Raw genomic sequence first — 11061 nt, 5'->3', positions numbered from 1 at the left:
TTGGCATGGGTATTGTTACTAATGCAGGAAGACGTGGGTTTGAATGCATTAAAATACATTATCCTCCTATTTATGGATTAGGGAGGATTATAGATAGTTGTAGATATTATGTAAAAAGAAAAATATGATCAGAAATTATAATGAGATTATTCAAAATAAATTGTAATCATATTATTAACGAAATCTTAATAAATTTTAAAAATATAAAATAATTTAATATAACTAAATTATTACATATAATCAATACAAATAAAGGTTTAACCAACAAATTATTACCTAAATTATACCTCTTTTCCCATATGGGTACCTAAACTTTTGTTTAGTCACAAGTGGTACTTAAACTACTTTTTTTCCCCAAGTTGGTACTGTTAGTCATATTATTAAGTCTATTTTAAAAAAATATAACCAATTAAAAATTGGCTTGTAGCAAGAAAAGAAAAAGTGTTATTTTCTTTATATAGTTAATAAATTATTAAAAATAAAGAAAATCAATTCAACCAAATTTTAGCTTGGTTTAACTAATTTGTGTCCGTTCATGAGTCAACTGCTTCAACCCTTATCTTAGGACTGGTTTCCAGTCCAACTAGCTGGTCTTAAAACACTAGTTTTGATTCACAAAATAAATTTGTCAATCCCATTAGGTCGAGCAAGTAGGTGGTAAAATTTGAAAAGAGAATTAAACCACTAGCATCTCGACCTTGAGAAGGTCAATTTCGAGCATTGTCGGCATTGTCAAACATTATAAAGGAAGAAAAAAGAGAACAACTAGAAAAAAAAATAAAAAGAGAGATAATGTAAAAGAAAAGAAAATAATTAAAAAAATATCTTTTAAAAGTTTATATGATGTGGTAGTTTATTATTGACTGGATTTTTTAATGATATGACAGTTTAGTGTATAATGACTAACAGAAGAATAGCTTAAGTATCACTAGTGATAAAAAAAAAAGGTATGTTTAGGTACCAACTTGAAAAAAAAGTAGTTTAGATACTACTTATGACAAAAAAAAAAGGTACCAATATGAAAAAATTGACATAATTAAAGTATTAGTTTATGAGTTAAGCCTTAAATAAATAATGTATGGGGTAAGCTACACCCAATGTCACTCTAAAATATGATTTGTTTTATTTCAGCTCCTCTAAAATTATTTTTTCAATTTAATCACTCTAAATAAGATAATTGTTCCAACAAGTCATTACCATTAAAAATCCGTTAATTCATTAACGTATTGCTAATATGATACATTAGGAAGTTGAATGACAACACTTGACTTTTGACTAAAACTTAATTAATTCTTTGTAATTATTTCAAAACCTGGTAAATACCTAATACCTAATGAACACCTTCTACACGGTGTAGTTTACCCTAATATTGTAAAAAATTCAGGGAGAAAAAGAGCACTAGTGGGAAAGTAGTTCCTTGACCTTTTTTTCAAACATCGTACTAAATTTGACTGAGTCCAAAATGGGCTGCTTTGGAAATTTTGGACGCTTGTGAGCAGAAACGCATATTTGACCAATTTTTCTGTATACTAGCTTTGACTTTTTTATATGAACTATTCATTTGACCGAGGTTGACTATGGAGCAAATAAGCTCAAATCCTTTTTGTAGTATGCTTTCGCGTCTTTCTTTGTCGTTGTAATCGACTTATGTTACCTACTACCTTTATTTTTATAGAACTCCCTTATTGCTGAACAAATATATATATACATAAACTTTAAACCCTTGTTTCCTCTACAATTTTATTCTAATTCCCCCAGCGTTCGCCATTGTCGAAGTTATGTCATCAGCTCCAATTTGTTACTTAACTTCATGCAAAGCTTGGGACGTCGATTTGCAATGCCCGGGAGACCAGTTGTGGCCATCTAAGATACTTGAGATTAATGTTAAGGCAACTTTCATTGCTAGCCAGAAAACAGAACGAGAAGAAAAAGAATATGAAGAAGGAAAGAAGTCGGGCATGGCGAGAATTATCGTCCAACAGAAATCCCACAAGCTACGACTGGAGCAGTTGTTAAACGATGTCGTAACCAAATACTGGAACGACACCAACATCTGGGACGTATTGGACTCAATGCAAATCCCCATTGGTCACTCCATGGTAGACGAAATCGTTGGCTGTGCGCTGGGCATGGTTCCGAATGAGAGTTATAAGAACCGAAAAGTGTTGAGAATGCGGGTGGAGATTGAGGTATTGGTGGACGAACAGCCGAATTTGGCAGAAGGGGATGCGTATTGTATCGATGAGGAGGCTGATGATTTTTGGGAGACGGCGGAGGCGTTTAGGAAGCTAAGGAAAGTGGTGGTGGAAGAGCCTGCTGAGAATTTATGTTTCATTTGTTTGGTTGGGTTCTTGGAGGGACCGGAGATTAGTGCTACACCATGCTTTCATGTATTCCATGATCGTTGTATTAGAGCTTGGCTAAAGAAATGCAGTAAGAAATTCTGTCCTAACTGTGTTACCATTTTGGCCTAAACTATAAAGCATTTCATAAGCCATAAGGTTTATATCGCATTTCACGTCTTGTTGAAAGCTTTGAAGGTTTCAAATGAAGTTTATATCGAGATTTTCAATGGTTTTTTTTCTTTCCCTTTTTGGTTGACATTTTTTGTTTCTTTGCTAAATTCTAAGGAACTTTTTAATCCGAAGTAGTTTGAGTTCTTTGTACCATTTTTGGCCTTATAATAGTTGTTTATATCTTATTTTTGCAGTGAAATATTAATAAAATTCTCATTTGCCTAAAAAATTACAATAGTAAATTTATTTATGTAATTTTAACATTACTGTAACCATATCTTTTTATTTATATTTTTTGATAAATAAATTATTTACACACAATTTTAAAAATTAATTGTGAAAATTAGATTAATTTATTTTATAATTTATTGTATGTCACTAACAGCGTCATGACGTATGAACGCCGAGCAAAGAATCAACACAAAAATATCAAAAATTAGAGTGGCTTAACTTCAAGTATGGTAGATTGAAAGTAATATTTTTGTGTTACAAAGAAACACGGAGTATTCCGATGATCAAACCCAAGAGAGATGAAGTGATAAAGTGACTAACAATGAAAATGCATGCAATTATGAATTTTAGCTAGCTACTCACTAAGTATTATTTTACGGCAAACCATCATAATAGATTAATTACACTAACTTACACCTAGGAGGACTAAATTGCAAAGCAAACAAAAGCGCATAAATATCAATTTAATGGACTAAAGTGGTCGGTTGACTTCTATGTTGCTAGTCAGTTCTTGGATTAGGGATGTAAATTGTTCAAATTCCTAATTGGTTCAATTTTACCTTTCAGTCACCATTTTACCCAATTAGACGATTTAGTCTAATTTATCTCTCAATCTCACTAAACTAAATTAGGACAATTAAATTGGTTCTCAATAAGCTCTCCCCTCGGTCTCACCTATATAAGTGTTCACCTGGAGGCATCAATTCTAGGTTTTGAAGTCTATTCAATTTAGTTTAATTTTTACGATTTAATCTCTGACCCAAAAACTGACCATACAACATTTCCATCAACCAATCGCCATAAGATTTAGTGACTACTCATCATCAACATACAAACATCAGTAAAGTTCAGGCTTTAATTGTTCATTAAAGAAAGCATAAAAAAATAAGGTTGAGAAAATCTTAGTAACTCTAGATGGAGTCTTTGTGGAAGATGATAGCAATACCAATGGTGATGAAAGTACAACCAAAGTTGAGATTTTTACACTTTTGCAATTTCACAAAGTTGAAATCTATTAGATTCTTTAAAGAGATATCAAAATACAAAGAAGAGTTTTTGTATCTAATTGCAAGAAAGTTAAAGCTACAGTAGAACTAAAGAAACTAACAACTATCAACTAACTAAGCTAAGAAAGGAAAAAACTCTAAACCTAAAAATGATGAAGAGAATAAAATAGAAACTAAAAGGATGATAAAAGATGACTCCTTTATGTTTGACATTAAAAGTGCCTTTAATACAACCAAGTTACAATCCTAAAATTTGACAAAAATGCCATTAGAGTGTATGAGCTGACTTAAGTTAATGTTGGACACTGTCAGACTTCAGTGTTGCGATACCCTCAATAATGGCACAATGCTGGCTTTAGAGGTTCTTGATATCGCGACATAGGCTAGTTGGTGTCACAACATTCTCAATAGTGGCCCTGGCTCCTTCACTTCAACCATCAGTAGTGGAGTTGGCTTGACGTCGGTACCTCGAGCTCGATGTCGCGGCACATCACACCTAGTGCTGCGACATCTTCGACAGACTGTTCCAAGTTGGTTTCTCGTTGAAGTTTTGCTCCCTTAAGATGATGGAGGCTCAATGTCACAACATCCTAACATTAGTGTCATGGTACCCACATCAAATGCAATTTTCCTCAAGGTTTGGCTATAGCTGTCTCCCTACATAAACTTATATACACTATTAGACTCCTAATGAAACCATTTTGCCAAAATGGGTCTTAAAAGGATTAAAACTAAAAAAAAAAAGTCATTAATACTAAAAACTAAAAATCAACAAAAAAACATAGAAAATACTCAATAAACTCATCAAGCATTTTAGAGAGCCTAATTTGATGTGATAAATTACGACAGATCAATCACGAAAATTTTTTTTATTTAAGTTTAATTATTTAAGTTTGATGCAAAAAGCCCTAAAACTTTTTTTTAAAAAAAAGCAATTAAGCCCCTGCTTTTTTTTTTATACTCATTTGGGTACTTGAACTTTCAAAATGCATAAAAAATGCCCTCAAAACTTTTTAATAAAAACAATAAAGCCCTTAACTTTTTTTTTTTTGCATTCAATTGGGTTCTTGAACTTTCAAAATACATCAAAAGGCCCTTAAACTTTTTCAAAAAAAACACAATTAGGCCCCGCTTTTATTAAAATTAGAAAAAATTAAAAATTAAAAATTAAAATCAATAAAAGTTATAAATATTATTAAATTTTAATAAAAATTCAATTATTAAAATTTATTAAAATATAAAATATATAAAATTCATAAAAAATTGTTAAATTTCATAAAAATAGTAAAAATTATAAAATATATAGAAATATAAAAAAATTAAAATTTTATAAAGTTGTAAGAAAATTATACAAAATGTAAATAAATATAAATTTCATAATTTTTTATAAAAATTATTGTACCAAAAGAAACATTTTTATTGATTTTTATTTTTTTATTATTTTTCATCACATGTCACGTTGTCTTGTGATGACTTTAATTGAAAAAATTAGGGTCGCTATTTTTTACAATTTTATTTTTTACTATTTTTATAAAAATTATAATTTATTATATTTTATTAAAATTTAATAATATTTCTAAAATTTATTATTTTATAATTTTTAATTAGAGTAGGGACTTAATTGCTTTTTTTAAAAAAATTGATGGTCTTTTTTATGCATTTTAAAAGTTCAAGTACCCAATTGAGTAAAAAAAAAGAGGGCCGAAGAATTTTGAGGGCTTTTTTTATGCATTTTAAAAGTTAAAGTGCTCAATTGAATGCAAAAAAAGAGAGAAGGGCTTAATTGTTTTTTAAAAAATTAAAAACTTTTTACACCAATAAGCCTTTTTAATTTATGTATAATTTCAATATTATTAATTATTTTGAAGGCAATTTTTCTTATTAACTCTTAAAAGTTTATATAAAATATTAGGTGATGTTGATGAAAATATATCATAAATTCGTATAAAAATTATCCTTTTGATTTTTTTAAATAAACATTTATTTTTGTTAACAATTTATTAATTTTATATGCATGCAATAAATATACAGAGACGAATTGTCTCGAGATTTGAAAAATTACTAGAAAATTTCAATCATACCTTTTAAAAATTAGAAAATTTTCATATTAAACTTTCCAAAATTTAAAAATAATTTAATTTGCATCTTTAATTTTTTTCAATTATCATACAACTTTTAAAATTTTCAAAAATTTAATTTGATCTACTAAATTTTTAAAAAGTCTCATTAAATCTCTTAAATTCTTTAAAAGTTTTAATTAATCCTCTCAAATCTTAACATCAAGATACCTAAATGCAAATATAAATATTTTTGAAGATTACTTTTTATCTTTTACACTTTTGACCCTTTTAACTATTTTATCACTTAAATAAATGTTCAACAGTATTTAGATTTTCTATTTAGATTTTTTTGAGTAAATATAAAAGATATTTTTTCATTTATATATAAATATGGTATAATGATCGATTGAGTTTTAACTTGATTGATATGAATGTTGCTGCTAATATAAGAAAATATAAGTTTGAGTATATTAAAACGAATTATTCTCTTATTTATAAATTAGAAAGAGACTATTGATATTAAATTATTTAAAATAAATAAATATGGTGCACTTAAAATTTTATTTTAAAAAATACTATTCAAGAACTTTTTCTTTCCCGCCTTCGGTTACTATAAAACCGAAAAGACTTTTGCCTCTCTCAGCTCAGCTCATCTCAGTCCCTTTCTAAATCCAAACTGAAATTAAAAAAAAAAAAATCCTCTAATTATTAGCGCTATACTTCAATCTGTAAGATTATTTTAAAAGTTTTCACGAGAATTCGATATACTGTTTGGGTTCTAAGAAATTTCGAAAAGAAGCTCTCAGTCAAAGTAGTTTTATAGCTAATTTTAATGGAAAATTTTCATTTCTCGAATCCAAACTATCTACTTCATTATGTACTAAATGAATTTTTAAAAGCTTTCAACTGATTTGATTTTGTTGCAGATCTGAATCAACTTTCGAGTAGAAATGTCAAACGTAACGGTCTGCGTACGCTTCAGGCCTTTGAGCTCAAAGGAGAAAAGAGATCTCGGTGACAATATCTGTATTCAAAGCATGGACTCCGAAACCTTCATCATCAAGGTTTTAATTTCTCTTAATTTTATTTTTAACTCCAATTTCTTTTTGCTTTTATTTATTTTTTTCAAAATTTTGATAGAAAAACTATAAAAGAACAGCTGATCGGTCCTGTAATTTGAGTTTGTATATGATAGGATGAGAAGGAAGAAGGTTTTACGTTTAGCTTTGATAAGGTTTTTTATGAGGAATCTAATCAAGCTGATGTCTATGAGTTTCTTGTTCTTCCAATTGTCCGTGGTATGATTAGAAAAGTGTTCATTGATTGGTTATCTTCATTTTCATGGTTTCATCAACTGTTTTATGTGTTTATTCTTTTTCCTGTAAACAGATACTGTCAATTCTATAAATGGAACAATCATCACTTATGGACAGGTAAAAATCCTTGCGTATTTGTGTTATTACTATTACTACATGCCAGAGCTTGCAGTACTTGATGATCTCTCAATTAACTAAATGCTGCGGTTAAGGATTAGTTTATAGTATGAACTAATCACTGTTTAGAAGATAAAAAAGAACTTAATGGTGAGAGATACAATCCGAAGCTCTTCAAAGAATAAGGCTAAAAGGACCTTTAAATCTGATGGTTTAGGTTTCTATTTCCCATTCATTGTTAGTAACTAGTAGATCACGCTGCTAACGCAACACATTGTCTTCACCTTTAATTAACTTATGGATATGCAGTCTTATTTCTTTGATTAACTTTCTTCTTCTTTTGATGACAGACTGGGGCAGGGAAGACATACAGTATGGAGGTGTGCTGATGAAAGCATAAATGTAGCTCCGTTAGTTAAATTTTATACATTAAATTGATTTCATTGATGATATGTACCTCATTGTATCAGGGACCAAACATCTTGGAATCTGATGAAAAGAAGAAAGGGATACTTCCAAGAGTGGTGGACGGATTGTTTGCGTGTATCAAAACTTCTGCTGACCCAACAAAGTACACCGTCAAGTTGTCAATGGTATGAAAACTAATCGTATTTATTTAGGGCCCTAAATTACTTACTTTTTTATTATTAATGCTGTATGATCCATGAAAATTTCTGCTCTTGTCTATAGGTGGAGATCTATATGGAGAAGGTTAGGTATGTATAACCTTAAATTCTACTTCTTGTTGGACTGAGAGTTTTGATTCTCTTTGTAAATGTTTCTGATTGGCCTTTCTGTACCCATGATATTCGAAAGCTCAGGCTAATGAAATATTATCAGAGTTGCTTTTTAAACTGTTTTAGTATTTATGTTAAATTCACATGCATTTATTATCCCCAGGGACCTTTTTGATTTATCAAAGGACAATATTCAGATTAAGGAAAGCAAAACACAAGGAATAGTGTTATCCGGAGCAACAGAGGTAATCTATTTCTTACAGAAATTACTATTTCCTTTAGGCTTGACATATGTACTGGAGTAACATTTTCTATCTTTATACTTGACATCAGTCGGGTTATTTTTTGCTAGGCTTTGTTCTTTCTAGTTGAGATTAACTTTGAACTTGTTTACTTCGGACTCAAATTTGTTGAGAATTGTTCTGTTGACCTCTATTAGTTTTCTGTTTTCCATTGAGCATAAACTGCCTTTAATTGACATCCATTCCATGTATGCATATATAATGCAGTGATTCTTCAAGTTCTCCATTTAATTATTTTCACAGTAATGATGGTTTGGTCTAGTGGCATGAGTACTTCTATTTTGAACATACTCAATATTTGGTACAACTTGAATGATTTAGGTGCTAAATTCGCTTTCCCCTACAGCAAATTAAAGAGTTTCATATTATTTATGTTGGAACTATACTTTGCTTCACTTAGATATTGTTGCATGGCTCTTTCCTTAATAAAGTTTCTATTTTATGCACTGATGTTGTTCCCAGATCTCTCTTTCGGACACAGCCGAAGCATTGCAAAGCCTATCTGTAAGATTAAGACTATTTAGAACATTATCTTCCATTTTGTTCATAGGATGTTGCTTCTAATATCGGCCTTGAAATTTAGAGTGGGATAGCTAACAGAGCAATTGGAGAGACCCGTATCCCTTCTGTATTTTTCTGTTTCTATTTTTTCCACTAATTTCTTAATCATAGTAAAGTGAACTTGTATTACAGATTTCACAGTTATAACTTTTACTTAGTTAAAGTTCTCTTTGGAATTTGTTTTGGGACTTAAACGTAGACAGAAATGAACATGGCAAGCAGCAGGAGTCATTGCGTTTACATGTTCACACTCAACCAAGAATCAATTTCAGAAAAGAGGTATAGCTTATCCCTTGACTATGTTCAAGTCTTCAAATGAATTGATCTATAAATTTCACAATGTGACCAGGGTGAAATCTGGGAAGTTGATTCTTGTGGACCTAGCCGGGTCAGAGAAAGTAGAGAAAACTGGGGCTGAAGGAAGAGTTCTTGAGGAAGCTAAAACAATCAATAAATCCCTCTCAGCGTTAGGGAATGTGATCAATGCTCTGACATGTGGTTCACCAGCAAAAGCAAACCATATTCCTTATCGTGATTCCAAGCTCACTCGAATGTTGCAGGATGCTCTTGTTCGTTCTCTAACTCCTAACTTTATCTTACAGTAATGTCATCAAATCAGTTTGATGATCTCTAGGTTTTCAAATTAAATCTGCAGGGTGGGAACTCTCGCACTGCATTGCTTTGTTGTTGCTCACCAAGTCCTTCAAATGCATCCGAGAGCCTGTCCACTCTTCGTTTTGGTGCAAGGTTCGTGAACTGGAAATATGCTATTATACATGTTAACCCGCGAAAAGAGGAAGTTTAAGCGTTAAGGCCTAATATCAATATCCATCTTTTCATTTCACTTTTTGGGTTGTAATTTTCATTGCAGGGCAAAGCATATAAAGACATCACCACTTGTTATTAAAGTTAGTGAAGAGAAATGTTCTAAGAAGAATGGAGATGCTTCTGGTACCAGAGATGAGTCATTTGAGAAAATTCTAGAAAAGGTTAGTTTTATGATCTGACATTTTCTTGATGAAACATTCTTTGTCACTTTCTAATATGGTTTATTCTTGTTTAGATGAGTGAGAGACTTAATGACGAAGATATAAAGTTACTTGAGGAATTATTCATTCAGGCAGGACTATTTGTAGATCCTGATTCAGAAGAAGACTTGGAATCAGCCATTCAAGATGTTGTTCAACAAACCATTTCTTCATTGATGAAAGCTGTGGAAGAGCTCAGATCTACTGTTGAGATGGTAATATTTTTCACTAAGCCATTATTATCTTCTACTAGAGAAACAAGGGTAAAAACAAAGAGGGATGGAAGTTATTTTCCAAACAAATAGGAGCTGCATATCATGCAATTTGAAGTTGGTTCATGCAATAGCTGAGTCTACCATCTTTGCAGCTTCAGAGAGAGAACAATGCCATGAAGGGAAGGCTTGCTGTTGCTGAAAGATGTGATGCTTTGCCTGGAAAAAATGCAGATTTTCTTCAGAAGATTTTTGGCTTTCTCAGCTCCTTTATTCCTGGAATGTAGAGATGAAACTTTATTCCACTCCATGATGCTGGTTTACAGGTATTGATAATAGAATCCAAATAAACACTATCCATATTTTGAACTAATTCAATTCCTTTGAGCAAAAATCATATCTCCATAACCAAGATAATGAGAAGGTTAGATGTAAATGCTGAGCAACTATAAGGTTTTACTGTTTCTTTAAAAGGAATGAAATCAGTGTCTCCATAGAGCATGGTCTCCTGAGTGACATGCAAATTCAGAATAAATTGCCATGATAGTTATATCATTTAGCAGTTATAATTGTAGGTCTCATGGAATTCAAACAGAAACAGGAGAATATCGAACGCAGAGTAAGGGCCGATAGTTCCTTTTTTGTTGATATCTTGGGTAGTAACTTTTTGGTATAAGAACATTGTAAATTCGTTGATTCTTGTCTAGTAGCAAATCGTTCAGTTGAAACTGGAGAAATAGAAATGGCATTCACGAAATTTTTTATATTTGAGGACCTCACTCAAAAAATAATTTATCATCGATGAATATAAATTGTGATTTAAGTTCAAAATACTCATTAAATTATAACTTTATCTCTATACTTCAATCTAGACTACTCTTACTCTAAAGCTTTACTCCTAAAATTTTTAACTTAATTAATTCAATCTAATTTCCTTACAAAATTGCACTAAAAGACGACTCTTAATTGAATAA

The 11061-nt window shown here is 30.8% G+C and overlaps 2 protein-coding genes across 2 annotated transcripts; both read left to right on the top strand.

The window, feature by feature from the left end:
• Window positions 1-1778: 1778 nt before the first annotated feature.
• Window positions 1779-2474, top strand: LOC108462030 (uncharacterized). The gene has a single exon (XM_017762036.1). The coding sequence runs from the start codon at window positions 1779-1781 to the stop codon at window positions 2472-2474; it is 696 nt and encodes a 231-aa protein (XP_017617525.1).
• Window positions 2475-6455: 3981 nt separating this feature from the next.
• LOC108463450 (kinesin-like protein KIN-1) lies at window positions 6456-10844 on the top strand. Its single transcript, XM_053022293.1, has 16 exons — window positions 6456-6542; window positions 6741-6878; window positions 7010-7112; window positions 7204-7247; window positions 7598-7627; window positions 7718-7840; window positions 7938-7963; window positions 8148-8245; window positions 8753-8790; window positions 8870-8903; window positions 9051-9126; window positions 9197-9416; window positions 9503-9594; window positions 9719-9836; window positions 9911-10090; window positions 10243-10844. The coding sequence occupies exons 2-16, from the start codon at window positions 6765-6767 to the stop codon at window positions 10372-10374; spliced, it is 1428 nt and encodes a 475-aa protein (XP_052878253.1). The 5' UTR covers window positions 6456-6542; window positions 6741-6764; the 3' UTR covers window positions 10375-10844.
• The last annotated feature ends 217 nt before the right edge of the window (window positions 10845-11061 follow it).

Source organism: Gossypium arboreum, chromosome 11 (genome assembly GCF_025698485.1).
Source record: "Gossypium arboreum isolate Shixiya-1 chromosome 11, ASM2569848v2, whole genome shotgun sequence".
Classification (NCBI taxonomy): Eukaryota; Viridiplantae; Streptophyta; class Magnoliopsida; order Malvales; family Malvaceae; genus Gossypium; species Gossypium arboreum.
Note: the sequence above shows the minus strand (reverse complement) of the source record. Positions and strands in the feature narration are given on the sequence as shown.

What these genes read in the sequence shown, in the direction of transcription:
- LOC108462030 (XM_017762036.1), top strand. Translation starts at nt 1,779, where the DNA reads ATGTCATCAGCTCCAATTTGTTACTTAACTTCATGCAAAGCTTGGGAC.
- LOC108463450 (XM_053022293.1), top strand. Translation starts at nt 6,765, where the DNA reads ATGTCAAACGTAACGGTCTGCGTACGCTTCAGGCCTTTGAGCTCAAAG. An exon ending in TGTTCTTCCAATTGTCCGTG is followed by an intron (nt 7,113 to 7,203) that starts GTATGATTAGAA and finishes TCCTGTAAACAG; the next exon opens with ATACTGTCAATTCTATAAAT. An exon ending in CAGAGCAATTGGAGAGACCC is followed by an intron (nt 8,904 to 9,050) that starts GTATCCCTTCTG and finishes AAACGTAGACAG; the next exon opens with AAATGAACATGGCAAGCAGC.